This window comes from Mustela nivalis (genome assembly GCF_964662115.1).
Source record: "Mustela nivalis genome assembly, chromosome: 11".
In the NCBI taxonomy this organism is placed as follows: Eukaryota; Metazoa; Chordata; class Mammalia; order Carnivora; family Mustelidae; genus Mustela; species Mustela nivalis.
The window spans coordinates 11,107,811-11,128,886 of NC_139030.1; the positions used below are offsets into that span (position 1 = coordinate 11,107,811).

The 21,076-nt window shown below is 51.9% G+C and overlaps 1 protein-coding gene across 2 annotated transcripts in view; it reads left to right on the forward strand.

Moving 5' to 3' along the window:
• TFCP2L1 (transcription factor CP2 like 1) overlaps positions 1 to 20,778 on the forward strand; it is a 63,779-nt gene extending 43,001 nt beyond the window's left edge. For both annotated transcript variants that reach the window (XM_082689817.1, XM_082689818.1), the window contains 8 exons: positions 473 to 564; positions 2,246 to 2,294; positions 2,388 to 2,481; positions 4,449 to 4,539; positions 5,561 to 5,664; positions 8,913 to 9,055; positions 13,213 to 13,264; positions 14,188 to 20,778. In XM_082689817.1, the coding sequence (XP_082545943.1) occupies positions 473 to 564; positions 2,246 to 2,294; positions 2,388 to 2,481; positions 4,449 to 4,539; positions 5,561 to 5,664; positions 8,913 to 9,055; positions 13,213 to 13,264; positions 14,188 to 14,234 (672 nt within the window). In that variant the 3' untranslated portion in view covers positions 14,235 to 20,778. The remainder of the gene's footprint in view (positions 1 to 472; positions 565 to 2,245; positions 2,295 to 2,387; positions 2,482 to 4,448; positions 4,540 to 5,560; positions 5,665 to 8,912; positions 9,056 to 13,212; positions 13,265 to 14,187) is intronic.
• Positions 20,779 to 21,076: the final 298 nt, after the last annotated feature.

Below are 21,076 nucleotides of genomic sequence, written 5' to 3' on the forward strand. Positions count from 1 at the left end.
TCCTCATTGATGACTTTTGTTTGGAAGTTATCTGTGTCCATTGCTCCCTCTTCTATGCATGGACACACATTTGTCTTTATCTGGAAAACCTGCCTCTGGGCAGCTGGCCTGTGTTGTCAGCTCTCTTTTTTTTTGGACCCAGGGGACGGGACGGATGATGTTTCCCTTGATGATTTGACTGCTAGAAAGCTCACAGAGACACATGCCTTGCTTTGCTTGCTCTGGGAATGACTGAATTTTAGGTCTCTTCTCTGCCGGGCTTGATTGCTTGGGCATGGCCCTAGGAAACTCACACTCTGTTGCCTCATGTGGGGCCTGGGAGGTTGTGGGAGAATGTTGAGGGATCTGTGGTGTCCTGTGCTGGCCTCCATGGATGCTGGTTTGGGAGAGAGAGGAGCTGGGATAGTACATCTGTAGCTGAGTTCCTCCTGTCACGGCGCTTGAGTCATGCTGCCCTGTGCTCTTTCTGCAGTGTTCCCCGTGGCCGGACATGGCCTACCAGGTGAACAGTGCTCCCTCTCCAAGCTACAACGGCTCTCCAAACAGCTTCGGCCTTGGCGAAGGGTATGTCCGCCCTCTCTTCCTTTGGGGCTCCTAGAGTGATGATGGATCTAGGCTCCTTTCTTGATCTTTCCTCTGTATCCTCTGCCCCCCACCCCCCCGCCTTGGTATGCTGGCATCAGCATGCGCTTCAGGGCGGGACTTTGAATATTTGCACGGGTTTCTGTGCTTGGACACGCTTCTGTAAGCACTGTCTGCTGGGGTAGCAGCCCAGGACCCAGCGTCCCACCCCTTCCCCCTCACCATGGAAGCAGGTTGGCCTGTGGGTGCCCTCCAGGGCAGAATGCCTTCTCAACAGATGGAGCCTTAGGAGGCAGCCATTCTGGTAGCCCTTGACGGCTGCGAGGGGCCATCCTCATTCTTTCTGCGGTCCTTGTACGCATTCTCCTGGCAGCACGGGTCAGCTCAGGATGTTCCCTGGTTCGGGCTTCAGGGCTTGTCCCACAGGAGTGGCCTCACTCCTGCTTACCCGGCTCTGGAAGTGTACAGGCCACACTGCCTCTGAGGTGACAGTCGTGCAGGGGCTGGCGGACCTGTCCCAGGCTGTGGGGCGCTGGGAGGGGCTCAGGGCACCACTGTGATGGCTCTGGACATCCTGATCCTGTTTCTGGGGGGACAGCAGGAGCAGGGAGACCATGGCAGGTTTAGGAGGTAGGTGTGGAACCTGTGGGCGCTTCAGAGCCCATGCTTGGCGTCCAGAGACCTTGACTAACGGGAGAATGGGTGTGTCCGTGAATTTGATTTCACAAGGTCACAAGGGGCTTCCTTGAGAAGGGCAGGGACACAAAGCCTAGGTGTCATGTTCAGATTCAGGTGGACCCAGTGTTAAATCCCCAACTCTGGAGTGAGTGGTGAGTTCTTAACCTTCCGCAGCCTCATGTTCTCCACTAGCAGGGGGTGAGGATTGGTTCAGGGTTGGGGGATGGTGCGCCTCATGGACACTGCACAGAGGGCAGCTCTTGTCACCAACGACCCGTCTGAGGGTCATCCCAGCGAGGGCCTTTTCTTTAGTGTCACTGTGGTAAGGTACACACAGAGTAACCCCAGCTTGTCCGTTTAAATCAGAGTGAGACACCTGCGTCCCTCCATGTTGTGCCTTCTCCAGTCTCTGTCTGGGAGGGTCATTTATATTTAAAACTGTATCTTCCTCTTAACTTAAAAATGCAGGTGTTCAGGTGTGCCTTCCCCATGAGTGAGCCCTGGCGGGAGGGCAGGTGCCTCCAGCCATGACCATATTCTCCTCGTCAGTGGGTGCCAGACTGCGGCTCCCTGTTCAGGGCAGGTCTCTCTCTGGAGCCCGAAGCCCTCTCTGCCTCTGCAGACAGGGTTTTGGCTGCTGCTGTCTGGGCACCCAAACGGTGCTTGGGGATCCTTGGGTAGCCTGCCCTCCCCTGGGGCTGAGGCTGGCGGGGGTGGGGGGTGGGAGACTCTGTAGACCCTGAGCTCGGGCTAGAGGGGTGCTCATTAGCTGTGCTGTGTGGCCAGCCAGAACGTTGTGTCCGCCCTGGAGGGTTGGTCAGGGATTTTGAGGGATTGCGTGGGCAGTTCTGCCAACATGTCTCTGACCTGGGGAATTCTTGAGGCCCTGCTGCATTTGCAGTGAGGGCCATTCCATGAGGGGAGGAGGAGCGCCACATTGGGAGAGGGGGCTGGGCCTGTGACTGATCTCGGGTTCTTTTTGCAGGAACAGTTCTCCGACGCACCCGGTGGAGACCGTGCCGCTGGGCAATGATGTAAGTGTGTGCCGCTGGGCTCTCCAGCTTGTGTGTCCCTGGGGTGACCCGGCATGCTCATGTCAAGGCCCCCTCCTCTCTCTCTGCCTGCAGCACCTGCTTCCGTCAGCCTCGATCCAGGACGCCCAGCAGTGGCTCCACCGAAACAGGTTCTCACAGTTCTGCCGGCTCTTCGCCAGCTTCTCGGGTGCGCATCTCTGTTGTGGGTAGAACCCATGGGGACCCCAGAAACACATCACAAAGCCGTGGCTTCCTGGACTTGGCCGCACTGCCTGCCGGGCGGGGACCCGGTGTGGCATGGGTCACTCACTCACTTGCTGACCCCGAGCCAAGTGCTAAAGGAGGATGTCCTGTCTGTTGGGAGTTTCGAGTCGAGTGTGGCTTTCAGGGCGGACCATCTGGGTCCTCTAGGGTGGGTCCCAGTCTGCCCCGGAAGGGCCCCCTGCACCAGGTGGGCTGGGGCACACTCGGCAAGCCTTCTGGCTCTTCCCACCACCCCACCACTCGTGTGTCACACTTTCTCTGGAGCCCTGACCTGGGAGATGACAGTGAAGCCACAGGGAGGAGAGGAAGCTGTGGCTTCCTTCAAGCCCTCACCGGTGGGGCTGTCTGACAGAGACCTGGGGCCAAGGCTGTGGGTCATAATGGTAAGCAGAGCGGTGAACCCTGCCACCAAGTCGAGGCAGTCCAGAACGACCGGGAGTAAAGTACTGACCGGAACTAGGACAGTGGCTCCCATGCACGTCAGTGACAGTGGAAGGAAAACTGCTCATGGTCATCTTTGAGCTCAGCTTTGGCGGGGCTTCCTTTGAGCTCCGAGAGAGCTTGTAGCTTTGAGTCTGCACAGGTGTGCAGACCCCATGTTTCAGTGCTGTGTGACCCTGTGGTGGTGGGCAGTCTCAGAGGAGGGGCCTGGCTCATTTTGGGGAGGAGCAGGGAGGGATGCTGCCATTTTTGGGGTGCCAAAGAGAGACAGTGCGCTTGGGCAGAGGCTAGGTCCAGGGGATCAAGGGAGCTAAGTGGCTACGGGGCACAGTGAAATGTCCAAGGAGGCAGAAAGTGCAAAGGCCACAAGAGCCTGGCACCCAGTGGTGAGGCCACAGAGCCTAGCGCCCAGGTGAGTGGGGCCAAGTGGACTGGGGAAGGTGAGGTCAGAAGGGACCAAGAGGCCTGGTAGAACAGTGGAGGGATTTTGGCTTCTACTTGTCATGTAGAGGGAGCTTTTATGCTTACAGAATTATGCCTGAAACTGTCTCTGAACTGTGGCAGGAAAAAAGGGGTTGGATGTTACTGCTCCTGGCCATGTGACTGCTGGCTGGTTTTCAGCAGAAGGTGATAGCATACTTGTCCCTTGGAGAGTCCTAGGGCACAAGGCTCTAGAGGACTTGTTGGGCTTTGAGGATGGGACTGCATCCACGGTAAGGATGTTCATAGACCTTTATTCATCATCGCTCCCAGCTGGGAGCAACCCTGGTGCCCATCGGCAGAGAATGGACATGGGACTAAGGTTGTATTCGTGCGATGAAGAATATGTGATCATGGGCATGAATGAGCCCTTAACCAGAATTGGGAGGGAGGGAGCTGGACATAGGAGACGTGCATCCTTGTCCATTCCCCTTACATAAATTTCAAAGTTTCAGGCAAAGTTTAAGGAGATGAGGAGTCAGGACGGTGGTTCCCCAGAGGTGGGGGCGAGACTGGCACGGGTGCCAGTGGGAGGTGGGAACGTCTGCCTCTCGTTCGTGTCCCGGAGTGTGGCTGCACTGAGGAGGCCACAGGCAGGGAGCTGTGCACTTCTGCACTTCGACGAGCATGGGTCCTCAGTGTCCTGTGCTGGGTTACGTGTGCTTGTGTTAGTGTGCTAAACGGTACGGAGGGAGGGACGGGCAGGCACAGCTGGTGAGGACCTTGCGGCTTTTGTAAATGCCCGTCTGTTCTGCTGAGCTGGAGAACACCACTCAGCTCTTGGGCTGTGATTTCCTGATGTTTAGCTTTTTGTTGTTTCTCTGTGGAACGTCTGGTGCCCGCGGAGCGGGAGGCTGACGCTTCCCTGTCCCCCACTCTTCCCTGTCCGCAGTGCAGTGTCTGCAGGTGCCTGAGGACGGAAGCTTTCCTGTGTCTCCCACTAACGGGTGGCCCCATTTTCCTGCCTAGGTGCTGACTTGCTAAAGATGTCTCGGGAGGATTTGGTCCAGATCTGTGGGCCTGCAGATGGGATCAGACTCTTCAATGCCATCAAAGGCCGGTGGGTATCAGTTTCCAGCTGGATGCAGGGTATGGCAGGGAGCCCCATCTCAGCAACTTGGATGCTGCCATGTGGGTCCTCTGGTGGGGACAGGGCTCTTCCTGGAGCAGGTGCAGGGAGGAGGTCCTGTGAGAGGGGATCAGGGCCATGGAGGGGTGGGGGGTGCTGAGCCTGCCGCAGCTCACCCCTCCCTGCAGGTTCCTCCTGCTTCTTGGTTTGGCTGGAGCCTTGGTGTCTGGATCTGAGCCCCTCAGCCTTCCCCTCAGGTGCCCAGCTGGTTGCATCATCCAGCCGCCTCCTTCCAGAAGGAGGGGTGGGACTCTGGTGCAGCTGTCTGTTCTCTGAGCAGACCAGAGAGCAGGGCTGGGTCAGCTGCGGTGGAAATGTTGGGCGCCACGCTGTTGAGTCCAGCAGCCCTGGCCACACGTGGCTGAGGGGTGCTTGGTCTCAGGCTAGTGTGATTGACCGAGTGAATTTTAAATCTCATTTCCCTGTCACACATGGATAGCACAGTTTTAGAGTGAGGGCGAGGGCCTGGGTGTGCATCTCAGATCTGCCTCTTCTGAGTTTTATGCTAGACCAAAGCCCTGACCCCTGTGAGCCTCGGTTTCCTCCTCCATAAGATGAGGGCTGTGGTTCCAGTGCCCTACATTTGTGAGATGGAATGAGGGAGGCACGTGAAGTTCTGGAAATGGTTCCTGGGGCAGGGTAAGCCAGAGAAAGTGTTCGCTCTTGTTACCGCCCTGAAAAACACTTTGTGTCTTGAGACGGGTCTCTGGACCGAGAGCCCTCATGGCAGCTTACAGGATCTGGAAGGGTTGGCCATCCTGCTGCCTCTAGGCAAGCCTGCCTGAAGCCGTGGAGGCCCATACAAAGGCCTTCTGCATCTGGCGGTCTCCTTTCTTCTCCCTGAATCCTTCCGTCTGCTAATTCCACCCTGTGTTCTGGAACACTTCTGGAATGTTCTCCCCACTAGCCCCCTCCCCCGGTACCTGCTGTTTATTTCCCCTCCTCCTGCCAGGAATGTGAGGCCAAAGATGACCATTTACGTCTGTCAGGAGCTGGAGCAGAACCGAGCGCCCCTGCAGCAGAAGCGGGACGTTGGTGGGGACAGCAGTCTTTGTGGTGAGTTGTGGGGGGCCTGCCTCCTCCCTGCCAGCCTGGGGCTGGTTTCCGGGTGGCCAGGTCACAGGAAGACTCAGCAGCAGTGTGAGTCCTCTTGCCGAGAATGTGTTCACTGAGCCACCTCACTCAGCTTTCTCGCAGCATGAGTGTTTGTTAAACTCCCTCCTGGGATTAAAATGTTGAAGGTGGAAGTCCTCTCCCAGAACGGCTGGTCTAGCTTACTTAATTGCTGCCTGGAGAGCAGGCTCAGAGAGGGGATGCGCCCCCCCCCCCCCATAGCCACTTACTTAGCCACTCATGGGAGAGTTGGGAATCAGGCCTTTGGGCTCCCAGGCTGGTGATGAGTGACCGCTCGATGGCTGGATTCCCATAGTACTTCCTCCTGTGGTGTCCCCCCCCAGCCGGACCAGTCTTTCCCGTTTGGTTTGGTGGCTTAGTTTCAGGGTGCCTCAGGGGCACGTGACTTTTTAGGGTTGGCAGTTTGGTGAGAGGACAGAGGCTTTGAGGTCAGCTGAGTGTGGGCACCAGGGCTGGCCATGCCGCGTATTGGCTGTGTGGCTTTGGGCAGGGTGCCTCAGGGGCACGTGACTTTTTAGGGTTGGCAGTTTGGTGAGAGGACAGAGGCTTTGAGGTCAGCTGAGTGTGGGCACCAGGGCTGGCCATGCCGCGTATTGGCTGTGTGGCTTTGGGCAAGGTACCAGGGCCTGTGCACCCGCTTCCGCATGTACAGAATACAGATAGTGACGCTACCCCCAGAGATGGGCGGTTTCGGTGAGACAAGGCATGTATAGCAAAGCACCTTACTTTGCCTTCTGAGCGTCTGTGCATACTGCGGTTCTGGCCAGCGGCCGGTCTCAAGCTGTAGAGTCCATGTTCCTCTGTGCATGTCTGCAGAGAATGGGGGAGCACTGGTGGAGTAGGAAGACTCCCTAAGTCCGTCTAAAGAGCTTCCTTCCCGTGTTCTCACTGACATGCATTTCCTTGTAGGCACTGTTGGGAATATTTCCCTGAGTGGGGGGACACTGAGGCACAGGGTGGGTCACTGTACCCCAGGTGACAGCGTTGTGTGTAGCAGAGCCAGGACCCAAACATTGGGACCCTGAGAACTGGTTTTTGAGCCCTCCATCTGGCCCCTGGACATTTATGAACGATGACTAGGTCCTCCCACAGCTTCTCAGCTGTTTGCCCGTGAGGGTCAGATCCTGAGCCTTGGGGGCAGAAGGGGCAGCCTGATGCTCCAGCATAGCTTGTGATTCATTCTCACAGAGGCCCTGAGTGCTGGTGCTGCCCGGGCACAGACCCTGGGGCCCCAGGACATGCAGATTGTTCCAGGGCTGGCTTCTCCAGTGGCTGAGTTGGTGTGATCCTGGGATGGCCTAGTTTAGAGCCTTGTATCCCAGACTGCTGCTGGCATGGCCCTGGAGGAGAGGTGGCTCGGGAGGAGTCCAGAGGAGTGTCCCATGGACCCTTCGGCTGCCCCAAGCCCTTCTGACAGTGCAGCAGAAGTCTGCTGGAGTCTGTCACAGAAGAGTGTCCTAGAGAGGGGCCCTGGCCTCCTCACCTGCTGTCCACACTGGGGGCTGGGGGGTGGCCACACACTCTGCACAGGACCTGACGGCCGCTCAGCCCGTCTGAAAGCCTGGGACGGCCAGTCTGATGTGTGGCTGGAATGCCGTGGCCTCGGAGCATGTGTGCGTGCACGTGTGTGTGTGCGTGCGCGCACATGCATGCATGCTTTTGAAACACCGGGCCTTCTGAAGCCAGTCGTTCCTCAGATGAGGTACGAGTTAGGGAACCTCTAGTTCAGTCCAGTTATGCTTTGCCTTTGAGGACCTTGAGGCCACCGAGTGTGGAGGCTCCTGCCCCGAGGCCCCTGCAGAGCTGCCTCCTCCCTGGCCGGTTTGGGTTTCCCGTAAGGAAGCATTTCCAGCCTCCAGGTTGGTGTTCGCTTCCAGCAGGGAGGTGATGCTCCCAGGGCCTCTCTTCCCCTGTGGCCACAATGCTGGGGCGGAGTGGCATTTGTGCTGTGGAGAAGGGCAAGGATGAGACCCGTTGTGATGTCAGGTTGCAGTTACCCCTTGTGGGTACCTCTTAACGCTGCTCATGGGAATGCAGGCTGGTGCAGCCACTCTGGAAAACCGTATGGAGTTCCTCAAAAAGTTAAAAAATAGAGCTACCCTATGACCTGGCAATTGCCCTACGAGGTACTTACCCAAGGATGTAAAACTACAGATCTGAAGGGATATGTGCACCCCAGTGTTCAGAACAGCAATGTCCACAGTAGCCCAACTGTGGAAAGAGCCCAGCTGTCCACTGGCAGATGAATGGATAAAGTTGTGGTTACACACAAACACACACACACAGGAATATTACTCAGTCATCAAAAAAAAAATGAAATCTTCATTTACAGTGACACGGATGGAACTAGACGATACTATACTAAGCGAAATAAATCAGAGAAAGACAGTTACATGATTTTATTGGTGAATTGAAGAAACAAAACAGAGGAGCATAGAGGAAGGGATGGAAAATGAAAACAAGGTGAAAGCAGAGAGGGCGATAAACCATAAGAGGCTCTTAACTCTAGGATACAAACTGACCGTTACAGAAGGGGGTGTGGTGGTGGGGTAGCTGTATAATGGGCATTAAGGAGAGCATGTGATGTAATGAGCACTGGTATTACATTAAGACCGATAAATCATTAAACTCTACCTCTGAAGCTGATAATACACTATATGTTAATTGATTTTAAATAAAAAAATTTTAAAAGGAGCAGTTATTCTTAAATCCCACTCTTTGTCTCCTGGAGCCATCCAGTGACCCCTCTAAGCCATGGGAAGAAAGGAAAGAGGATGCATGATTTCTTCTCATTCCTGCAAGGGTGTGCATCTGGTCACAAGTCAGAATCACTAGCAGCTTGTTAGAAATACAGAGTTCTGCCAGCCGATCTCCCTCCAGCCTCTGCCCCGCCGTGGGCATCATTGGGTATGGGGTGGATGCAGGAATTCTCCGTTTTATGTAAGATCCCCTCAAAGGGACTAGTACAGGAATGCAGAACCATAGCCTGGCTGCCTTCCCCCTGCCGGTGGGCGGTCGAGAGGCTTGGTGCCTATTAAAGCCAGGTCCCACGGAATGGGTCTGGGCACAAGCATACTTACAACTGAATGACTGTCTTGGGGGCTGGGGGTAGGCAAGCTCCTTAGAAAGCAGGGTGTGTTCTATAGAAGGCCATGTCCCTTGCCCTCTAGTGTACCATGCCATCTTCTTGGAAGAGCTGACTACCTTGGAGCTGGTTGAGAAGATCGCCAACCTGTACAGCATCTCCCCCCAGCATATCCACCGAGTCTACCGGCAGGGCCCCACAGGCATCCACGTGGTGGTGAGCAATGAGGTGAGCGCTGCCCACACCCCCACTCATGGCCTTGGGGCTACAGGGAGGCATGGCAGACAGGCACCAGAAACGCTCCCTCTGGGGTTGGGGAATGACTTCTGCCTGTTTTATCTGCATGCCACATGCCCTTGGCTGCCTCTGGAGTGCAGGGGGAAGAGTTCCGAGGCTCTGAATAAGCTATCTGGTATCCACTCTGCCTCCCATCCTCAGCCGTGTGCCTTGCAGGAACGGTGGCACAAACCTGCCTTCAGAATGCTTACAGTCAGGACTCCAAGAAGTCAGGGCGGCTGGAGGAGGAGGAGGTCCCAGGGATGGGGGGAATGGACTGCAGGCTGGATGATGGAGAGGAGGCAGGTCACATGGGAGCACAGAGCCTTCCTCTGCTGACCGGCAAAGATGCCATGGCCTTCCTGCGTCTCCCTGGGCTGCGTAGACATGTGTGGGCCACAAGAAGCTGCTGGCAGAGGGCACAGAGTGATCCGATCCCACTCATGGCTGAGGAGGATTTGCATCTACATTTAGGCATTCCTGATGCCTTGCTTAAGCTTGTTCTATCCTGGACCCCTCCTCTTGATGATAATAGTCAGGAGTGCCCGCATTTATCTGCTGCTTACTGTCCTAAGTGCATGTGTAGCCACTCATTTAATTCTGGCAGCTTCCCTATGAATGGGGTGAAATCCCATTTCACAGAGAGGAGACTGAGGCACAGAGAGGCGGAGAGAGGCTGAGTAAATCGCCCCAGGTCACATAGCTGATAAAGGGTGGAGCTAGGGTGGGGATCCTGGTGTCCAGCTGCAGAGCCCAGCCTTGTAGTCAGATGGCTAGGTTGGCCCACCTTCCCGGAAATGAAGCCTTTAGAGAAACCGAGTGGGGCTGATGGGAATGCTGGTTGGGCACCCTGAGTCTCCAGAAGACCCCAGCAAGCCAACACTGGGAGCTCTGAGAGCATCTGTGAAGAGGACTGTAGAGGAAATGGTACACGAATGGTGTCTGGGGGAGTGGAATGTGGGCTCTGGAATCACACGTGTCCCCACTCGGACCTTGCTGCTAGGAGCGGAGTAACCCTGAGCAGGTTTACTTAGCCCCTTTAAGCCTCCATTTCCACATCTGTAAAGCGGGGATAATTAGACCCACTGAGCAGGTTGTGGTAAGGATAACATGAGAAAACCGGGTCAGGCACTGGGAGACACCGGTTAAGCTTGTGGTGGTGGTAATTGACGATGCTGGGCACTTTGAACTTTCGGGAGCAAGTGATGGAGAAATCCTTAAATGTGACGGTATATAAACTGTAAGGCTTGTGTAGTTGATATATTGACATTATTGGTGATAATCCTGTTGCCACTTTTCATTACAGTTACCCGAGCCCCTTAAATGGGAGTGCCCCCATTTCATGGGAGTTGAGTCCTGGAGGCTGGCAAACCGGTGGTGGTTTCCTTCCTCTTGAATTAAAAAGCAATTCATGGGTCACCTGGCTGGCTCATTTGGGGGAGCATGAGACTCTTGATCTCAGGGTTGTGAGTTTGAGCCCCATGTTGGGTGCAGAGATTACTTAAAAATAAATCTTAAAAAAAAAAAAAAGTGATTCACAGTTTAGTGTCAATCAAGAAATCTACAATAGTGGAGGGCAAACGCAAAAGGCACCTCTTTCCCCTACTCTTTCCCTAGAGGAGTTTGTACTGGCTTGCTTGGATGTGAACCTGCTGGATAATGTTTTGAGAAGGCATCTCTCGTGGGCCTGAGCATTGTCTAGGCGTGGGTTCCTAAGCCAGCTGTACATTTATCTGGCACTTGCTCCTTTGGTTCCTGGGTCAGAATTCTTCCCTATCATTCCATTTAAATTTCAGGCAGCTGTTTCCCTACCCTCACTTCACAGACAGAATGAAGCTCAGAGTTCCTGACCTGAGCACTTCCTTGAGAACAACCCCGGGAGGTTCAGACACCTGAGCAGTGGGCTGCCGTGGGGGCACAGGAATGAGTTTCTTTGGTGAAGACAAAAGCCAAGAATGTGCGAACCCTTGCCATGTCACGGGTGCTTGCGGGAAGTCCCTTCCTCGGCTCGCCCCTGCCCTCCCGAGTGGGCAGTGAAGCAAGTGAAGCAGAGAACAGAACCACAGTGCTAACCTCCGCTAAGTAGGCAATTCTTATTCCCCGAAGTCTCCTTGCCTCTTAACCCTGAATCAATTGGAAACCTTTGGTTCTTAATTGCCCAGAGTGCTGGAGGCAGTCCGGCCAAACGTGGAGCAGGCCCCCGAGGTGCAAGGGCACTTAATTAAACAAGGGAGTTACTGATTAAGCCCGTGTGGGATGTGTGTAGGGCCTTGCATGCCCAAGTAGCTGGGCTGCCAAGAGCCCCAGAGGGAGCAGGCCAGCAGTATAGAATAAATGTACTTCATGCATCATTAGGCCCTGCAGGGAGGGGCAGGGGTCCACAGGTGGATGGATTTGCAGGATTTGGGGGCAGTAATCCAGAGGAGGCAATGACATATGGGTGGCATTTTTTAATTCGAAAAGGAGTTTTGCTGCGTGTTAGCTAGTGTGTGTTGCGGGTATGTTTAAGGGTTTTTTTGTTGTTTATTTTTTAAGTATTCTTTCTGTTTGTATTGTGAAGTACAGCATATGTGTGCAAGGAATATATGGAACTTATTTTTACGGTTTAAGGAAGAAGTGCCCAATCCTGACACTCGGGTTGATTCAGGATTCTGTTAGAAGCCTCTTTGTGGGCGGATTTCCTCTTCCACACTACCTCTCCACCTGCTGGTCTGAATTCTGTAGTAATCATCCCCAGTTCCTCAGTGTATTGCTTAATTTTGCCCATTTTAAAACTTCATGTAGGTGAATAATGGCATGTTTTTCTGTGACTTTCTTCCATTAAACTTAATATCTTTGAGGTTGATGTGTTTAGGTGCTGCTGGAGGCCCGTGGCCCACTGGGTGGCATAGCGTGATGAGGTCACAAAAATAACTGATTGACATGGGGGTGGTTTCCAGTTACCGCTTTTTTTTTTTTTTTTAAGTTTTTATGTTCGTAATCTCTGCACCTCACTTGGGTCTCCAACTCAACCCCAAGATAAGAGTTGCATGCTCTTGGGGCTGAGCCAGCGGGGTGGCCCTCCAGTTAACATTCTTTTTTTTTTTTTTAAAGATTTTATTTATTTATTTGACAGGCAGAGATCACAAGTAGGTGGAGAGGCAGGCAGAGAGAGAGGAGGAAGCAGGCTCCCTGCGGAGCAGAGAGCCCGATGCAGGGCTCGATCCCAGGACCCTCAGATCATGACCCGAGCCGAAGGCAGTGGCTTTAACCCCCTAAGCCACCCAGGCACCCCTCCAGTTTGCATTCTTTACAGCCAGTGCTGCTGTCAACGTTCTTAGGTGGTTCTAGAGAAACCCCTGGAGAAACCATAGGCAGGGGTTTCTTTGGAACTCTGGCCGGAAGGAGTAGCATACCAATCATGTGGACAGCTTTGTAAAGTGGTTGTAGAGACATTCCACCAGCAGTCGGAGCCAGTTCTAATTTCTATATCCTGGTTCTCTTCTTTTGCATGGGAGCAACCCCATTTTACAGATGGGCTTAGAGACCTGAAGGGGAAAGATTGACTTGTTCAAGGTCACCTGGTAGTTAATCAAAATGAGAACTGTAGGGGCGGCTGATTAATCCTTCCTTTTCTGCCACTTTGTAGACACAAGGAGTGGTTATGTTTGAATTGGTCCTCATAGGACTCTGCTACGCAGGAATACTAATTACCAAGTTGTGTGTGTGTGTGTTTAAGCACTTTAGTTTTCTCTTTGTTGCTGTTAACACACATACATGCTCCTATAATGTGTCCATATAGGGATTGGAGGTCTCAGTAAGTACGAGAAAGGGAAACGAAAGCGCACAAACATGCAGTCTTGTACTACCATGTTAATGTTTGGTTCCTTGCCTGGCTCCTTTCTGTCCTTTATGTTCAGTTTCTGTTATTTACGATGGCGATCATTTTGTACATTTATCTTGTTTCATGTTTCCTTAGTGAATGTTAAGTGGAACCATTTCCCTGCATTTGTGCAAATATGGTGACTTATTTCTGCCTGCTGTGGTGGCTGGGCTCTTGTGTCGCTGTGTGGCTTTTCACATTATGAACTCATGGTTGAAGGGACATGGTCTTTCTTTTTGCCTTTCAGATGGTGCAGAATTTCCAAGATGAGTCTTGTTTTATTCTCAGTACCTTAAAAGGTAAGGCCCCCCACCCCACCCCTTTTTCTTGTCTATGTAAGTGGGGCCTGCCGGCACAGTGGGTCCCTCGAGAGACATCTGGCAACATCCTCTGGGGGAAAGGAACACATACTTGCTCTGAAAGCCTGCCCTGGCGATGTGAGAACTTCTGAGATTGGCTCCAAAGTCAGTTCTGAAAGGGAAATCTGGCCAGGCAGCGTGTGCTCTATAAACTCAGTGCCTGAGTAGAAGTAAGGTGCGTTTGACTTTTTCCACAGTGGGGGTCTCCAGGAGGAGCAGTGTGGAATACAGCAGCTGAGCCTACAGGCCTAGTGGGTCAGGGATCTGGGGCAGTGGAAGAGCATGAAGGTTCCCCTGAGGAAGGGGTCTGAGAAGGAACTCTTGTGCCAGGAGGAAGGGGGAACTAGCTATGATCTAGTCTAGGTCTGGGTGAGGGTATATCACCATATATGGTGATGATAGGGTTGGGTGGGGCAGGTAAATGTAGGGAGTATATCAGAATGAAAGCCCTCCAACAAGGTCATAGACCCTGAATGGTGACAGGGCCAGCCCTCTCTTCCTTGTTCTGTTGGATCTAGCCAGCAGCTGCCTTCAGAGAGCTGGGGGTCAGAATACTCTGAGAACCACAGTTTGTCCGAAGCCGCCTTCAATACGGAGCCTTCTTGAATATGGAGTTCTTGGGCCTAGAGCGATGGTAGAAAGGCCCATTGGCAGAAAGAAACTCAATAAGGCAGAAGGCATGTGAAGGCATGTGTTAAAAATACCTGTTTTTGTTAGCACACTTCACTCCATGCAATTACATTTGGAGGCAATATCCATGGCAGGGCTTCTGCCTGGTACCCCAGTACCGTGCCCTGTCTGATTCCCCAAGGTCATGGCATCATGCCTTTCACCTGAAAAATGCCCCATGTTTCTCTTCACAGCCGAGAGCAATGACGGCTACCACATCATCCTGAAATGTGGCCTCTAAGCAGAAGTATCGTGTGTAAAGGAGAGCCTCCCACCCCTAGCCCGTGGATTCCCTCGGATGTAGAGATTGCACCACTGGAAGCTGCGGCCTCTCCTGGCAAGCTGTGACCAGGAGGGACTTGGCCCAGTCTATGAAAACCACGGACCAATAACCAGCAGAAACCCGGGGGTGCAGTCTCTGGCATGCAGAAAGCCAGCGGCTCCTCTCTCCCTTCCTCTTGGCCTCCAGCTTTTGAATGGTTCCTTGTTCTTTGCCTGCTGCTCTAAAGAGGCACGTAGCGGGGACATCTTCTCTGAAACCCTGCTAGTTCTTTGGGTATCTTGGTGCCACTGTATCCTTCCACCACTCCCCTGCCTCCAGGGAAGGCCCTGGCTCACCCCCAGCCTTCCCGTTGACAAGGACTGCTGGATGGATGTAGGTGGTTTGCCTCCATTCTGTCTTCCTGTTGGCCTCCCTCCTCAGAGACCCTGGTGAGCATCATCTTTCTGACTCTTGGTTGGATTGATGGGAATGGGATTTATTCTGTGCCTTCTGCTTCTCTCACCTTGACTCTTGTTTCTAAGGACCTGCCGCCCCAGTGCCCAGAGATGGGTTTTCCAGTCTCTGCATTTGCCATGTATACAGCACAGTCCATGTGTAGGACCTGCCACCAGACCTGGGTCTACGCCATTAGGAGGGAGGGAGAGAAAAAACTGTTCCCGGGTGCATTATCACAAGTATAAAAGGGATGAGACAAGAGGATTTTTTTTCTTTTTTTCTTTTTTATGTTGCCCTTGAGCTTCTTTTATATAATTTTTTTTTCTCAGCAATCTTGGGTAAAAGGAGGACTAGGAAATGAGCATCCCACCATGTGATCAGATGACCTTGACAGTCAATGATAGCAGGTCCTTGCAAGGACTTAACCAAGTCCCATTTAGAGAAAACCTTGGTTAACTACTGCCAAATTTGCCAAGTTTCCCAGGGACTTTGTCTCTTGTCTGGGGTCCCCCATTTAAATGTTCATCCTTGTAGAGGATTGTTCAGGCATTCTGCCTGCATGGGGATGGTTGGATCACCTCCCTTAGTGGCTTAATTATGGGGAAATTTAAGTAACTCAGTTACTAATTGAGTAAACTCATGAATTAGTTTTCGTCTTGCCTCTGTTTCTGGGACCCAGTCATCTCTACCTTTTGCTAACTTACGTTTATCTTCCAAAGCACTGGGAAGCCCTATGACCAGCCACACAGGATTGTACAACTTGTAAAGTGGAGCTTTGGGGGAATACTGTGTTACGATCAAGGATGATCAGAACCGCCTAGACCTTGTTTTACAGATGAGGAAAGTGAAGCCTAGAGGGGAGAAGCCACTTGACTGATACCACGTAGTGATAGGGCAGTGGTAGAAATTTATCATATAAACCAAGACACTTGAGATGGTGGAAGGGGCTCTCTGGTCATGGTTATGTTAGGACAACGGGTGAGTTCCTCCAGAGTACAGCAGGCTCCTGGTTCCTCTTCTGTTTAGGGGGAGGATGGGGCAGCAGGTAACAGATTTATTGGGATACAGTTCATAGACCATACAGTGTTCTCGTGTATAGTATCCAGCTCAGTGGTTTTTAGTGAATCCACGGAATCAGCACATTCAATTTGACATGATTTTCCTTGCCCTCCAAAGAAACCCTATTACCTTTAGTGATCGCCCTCCCTCTCCAGCGCCTCCCCCGCAACTTCCTTGGATCTAGGCAACCGTGAATCTCCTTTCATGAATTTACCTATTCTGGGCCTATCATGTATATGGAATCACGGTGGCCTTTTGTGGCTGGCTTTTTTTTTTTTTTTTTAAAGTAGCTTAATGTTTTCTAGGGTTTTCCATGTTGAGCATGTATCCATACTTCAGTCCTTTCTAGAGCTCTAGTGTTCCGTTCTATGGCTGTACCTACCACGTTTTGTGTATCCTCTCACCAGTTGATCGATCTGTGAGTTGTTCTACTCTCTGGCTGTTATGAATAGTGCTGCTATGAACATAGTTGTACAAGTTTTTACATACACATAGGTTTTCATTTCTCTGGAGTATATACCTAGGAGAGGAATTGCTGAGCTGTGTAGAACTCTGTGTTTAACTTTTGGGAAACAGCCAGGCTGTTTCCACATTCCCAGCAGCAGCTCAGGAGGGCTCCAGTGTCCCCACATCCTTGCTGGTGGTTGCTAATTACCTGCCTTCTTGATGAGAGGATTCTAGTGGGTGTGAAGTAGGGTCTCTCTGTGGTTTTTGATCTGCATTTCTCCCTGATGGCTAATGATGTTGAGCCTCTCTTCATGTGCTTACTGGCCATTCGCATGTCTTCTTTGATACCTGTTTAGATCCATTGTGGGTCATTTGTCCTTTTTTTTTTTAATTACTGAGTTGCATGAGTTCTTTGTATATTTAGATGGAGGTACTTTATTAGATACACGAACTGTGAAACTTCTCTCCCATTCTGGAGATTGTCTTCACTTTCTTAAGATGTCCTTTGGAACACAAATTTTTTAATTTGGATGATGCCAAAGATGTGTGTTTTTTGTTGCTTGAGTCTTTCGTGTCATATCTGAAAAACCACTGTGTAACCCAAGGTCAAGATTTATGCTTATGTTTCCTTTGAAGATTTTTTACAGTTTCAGCTCTCGGTGGTCTTTAATTCATTTTAGGTTACCTTTTGTATATGGTATGAGGTAGAGGTCCAGCACCGTTCTCTTGCGTGCGGATGCCCAGTTCCCTCATCAGTTGCTGACCCTTGCTAAAGGCCCTTGAATGTTAACTGGGTCTTTTCTTCTGGGACACGGGGCTGTCACCGGGAACTGTGTGTTTTTGTTTTTGTTCCCCTCCCTTTTTTTAAATTCTCCTATGCCCCCCATTTTTATGATTGTCTCTCTGTTTTTCTCCTACTGTGTCCCCCTTAAGCTTCTCAGCAGTACTGGGTCGTATCACACTCTCCTGTTCTGCAGGATTTCTTGGTACATGTTCTGACTCTACACAGTCATCCTAGTCAGGACCAGTCATTTCCTTTCTGGTGGAAACTCAGTCACAAGGAAATGGAATCCTTTGCCCGAGGTGACACAGAATCGGGGCTGACCTTTGGTGTCCACTGCCAGTCTTCCAGGGCGTATGTGAGTCACTAGACTTAAGTCATGCCACTCCCAGACCAAGTGACGACAGCCTGAATTTTTAATTGTAAAAATGTGATAGGGTAATAGTTTTATTTCTTAACTCCAGATGAGGGTATAATTAAGATCTGTTATCTTAAATTTTCTGTTAGTGGAGTCTTCCATTTTCTGGAACCCCCACTGGTATCTGTTTTTCTATTTGTGTGTTTTAATCTTTTTTTTTTTTAATATTTTTAAGTAATCTCTACACCCAACATGGGGCTTGAACTCAAACCCTAATAGAGAGTTTGCAAACTCTACTGACTGAGCCAGCCAAACGTCCCTTTTGCATTTCTCTAATGGTTCTAGATAAAATTTTGCAGCTTACAGAGAAGTAGAACATAAATACACATCATAATTTGGTACAGAAATGTTTTAGCTGCTTCATTTCAGCAGCTTGTCCTCCTTATACAGGAATCGGATGAGCTAGAGTTTATTTTTTGCATTTAAAAGTACAGAAAAGCCAGAGCACTTCCCACTCCTGTCCACTGCCTTTCCTGTGAGTTCTGAGGCCAGAGTCAGGGGTTGTGGGGATGGGGCAGCCTGCCCAGAATTGTAGCCTCCATCCCATGGGTTCTAGGCTGTGGCTTCTGCTGTGGCTCCTTTTCCAGCAGCCGTTTTTAAAGGTGTGATCTTAGAGAACGATCTCCCCATGAGCTCAGGCCGCCATCTTGTGAACTAGAAGCCTCAAGCTGAATTCCTTGTTTTCAGGCCATTTCTTTTTCTGTTTGAAAGGTTGTGATAAACCTTACTGTGTCTGCCAGGTTGCACCTTTACAATGAAGACACAGAGGCTTTTGAATGGAGGGACAATAGGGTTTGCTGGAGGAAGGGATGGATGGAAAGAACGGGGTGGAGTAGGGAGTTTCAAGTCAGGGCTTAGGGTCAGAAGCAAAGGTTAGCCTGCTGCCCCTCTGACCTCTTGCCCAGGCAGCCTCGGGCCCCTTGGGAAGAGCTATTAACCTAGAGGGCACTTTCCTGGGAGCAGACTGGAGCTGGCTGAGCTGTGGGTCACAAGTTTCCGAGTCCAGAGTGGCTTTGGGGCCTGGCCTGAGTAACTTAAGCTCGAAAATCATTAACGAGCTGATGAGAAACATGGAAAACCTCTCTTGCTGTTGCTGGTGGAGTGAGCCAGCCTGCAGGCTCTCCAGGGGGAGGAGCCAAGGATGAGGAGTGGGGGCGATGGCCGTGGCCATGCCCAAGGGTGCAGGAGCCAGGGCCCCCAGACCCTTGCTTGGCTGGAGCGTCTGCCTCTGTCGAGTCGTGGCTGGCTCGGTCAGGAGGTGAGCTTGAGGGGTGGTGGAGCTTTCCCACTTTTCCCTCCGTGAGTCCTAGGGTAGGCATGTGTCGCATTGGTGCGTGTGTCCCTGTTGTCCATAGCTGTGCTGATATCCCCGCTTGGGTTGCTGTGCGCCTGAGGTCTAGTGGCTGGGCTGGATCTTCCAGAAGCCTGTCTTGCTCACAGCTGGGTGGCTGCCCTATCAGCGCCCTGAGAAGGGCCGCCAGCTGTTCCTTGGTGACTGAGCCCAGATTCTGTGCTGGCCAGGTCCGCGTATGCGTTACCGATGCAGGCGTGTGCACGCGCACCCCTGTCCTCGCTCCTGTATCTGGCCAGCCTGAGCACAGCCCTAAAAAGTCTCAGCTCACTGGATGTGGTGACCTGTGCTCTGAGATGTCATGTGACACTCATTCAGGCTCTGTGGATGAAACTAACTGGTCAGGGGCAACGTTGCCCTGGTTAGCGGGGTGGGGGAGGTGCACACCCTGGGCCCACCTCTTCTGGGGAGGGGAGCAGTGCTGGTAGCTGACATCTGACAAGGACCCCAGAACCAGGGCTCGTGGAGTTGGTCTTCATGCCGTTTCTCCCCTCAATTTCCTTGCTCTATGTTTAATACCGTCAGTCAGGGAGCTAGCAGGGAGCCAGAAGCCTTTTAACCATGAGAAGTTTTCAAACCATCGTCAAGGAGAGAACAATATAATTAACCCCAGTATCCCATCACCCGGCTCCCACCATGACCAAGACAACATCTGTTCGCGTAGGGGTCAGTGGACTGCGGGCCATATCCTGCTCACTGCCAGCTTGAGTGACATCTGATGACAGAGCACAGTCTCTGAACCCAAGTGAACTGTACCCGGCATCCCCTGTCCCAATTCCATTCTTCTCATGAGTAGACCTGTATTACAAAGGAAAGTATTCAGTTACTATATCTTGAATTCCATCAACAAAAAGTCGTGGAAATTCCGTTTTCTCTTCTGACATAATACTGACTCGCCTCTTGGTCCTCAGTGCTGAAAACAGATACTAGCCAGGCCTTTCCAGAAAATCTTGGCCAACCACTGAGGTCAAGCGAGGGGTCACCTTCCTGCTGGGGCAGTCTGGTCCTTATGGGTCCCCTGCTTCTCCACTCCAGGTGACGGAGTGCTGCATCCGGCCTTCGGTTGGTAACAACACCAATGCTAATAGCCATGGCGGATGCTGGCTGGCCTCCCCTGGGTCAGGCTTGGAGCTCAGCGCTTCTGCCATTGTCCTTTTCCATCCTCCCCACTGTGCTGAGGCTACCGTGGCCCAGTGTTCCACGTGAGGAAGTCAAGACAGAAATCAGATGCCAGCCAGGGGTCCTCCAACCATTAGTGCGTCAAGCCAGGGTGAGAATTGGGGTATCTGGGTCTGGGTTCCCCATGGACAGGGTGCACTCTTGCATGCCATATTTGGGGAGCAAGCTCCTTACACAGTGCTGCCTTTCATCCTGTGATGTTATCCCTGAGCCTGGTGGCGCCATAGTCGGGAAACATTTTTGGGGCTTGGTTGTTGAAGACCAGAGAAGGGGAGGCACCTGGTGGCTCAGTCGGTTAAGCGTCTGACTCTTGATTTCAGCTCATGTTACGATCTCAGGGTGTTGAGGGGCCTCTTGCGTCAGGCTCTGTGCTCCCTGGGGAGTCTGCTTGTCCAGCTCCCTTTGGCCCCTCCCCCTGCTCACGTGCTCTCAGCTAAATAAATATTGGGGGGAAAGAAAAGGTGGGGGGATTGTGTGCCTCTACCCTCAGCCCTCTCCTTGCTTGCTAAAAAGTTGGTCACTGTGTCCTCCAATGTTCATGTATGTAATGTGATTCTTTCCTAATATGTAACTTCCCGAGCTTTCTCCAGATTGGGTGACTCTTTCGTGAAGGTGGTGGGAGTCTGCTGGGTGTTGTGGGCCTTGGGCAGGTCAAGAGGTTGTGCTGGGTCATGGGAGGTGGGCGTTGGGACAGAAGTCACACTGCCGCATTGTTTTTGTACCTGAAATACAGCATATTTTGCACTTGTTACTGTACCATTGTGCAGATGAGAAATCTGTATGTGGGATCGGGGCTTGGGTCAGAATGCAAATAAAACTCATTTGTAAGAAACCTCTGTGGCTCAGGCCTCCAGTCTTTCTTTAAAAATTGTGGAAAAATACACAACACTGTGGAATTCACTATCTTAACCATTTAGAGGCGTGCAATTCAGTGACATCAAGTACATTACATACTGTGCAACCAGCCCCAGTATCTCCCAGGGACTTTTTCATCTTCTCAACAGAAACTCTACAGGTTCTTCCCCACTCCTGGCCCGTGTGCAGTCCCCTCTAACCACGGTTCTGCTCTGTCTCTACTGTGACAGTTCTAGAGCGGAGTTCTACAGTATTTGTCCCTTTGTTACTGGCTT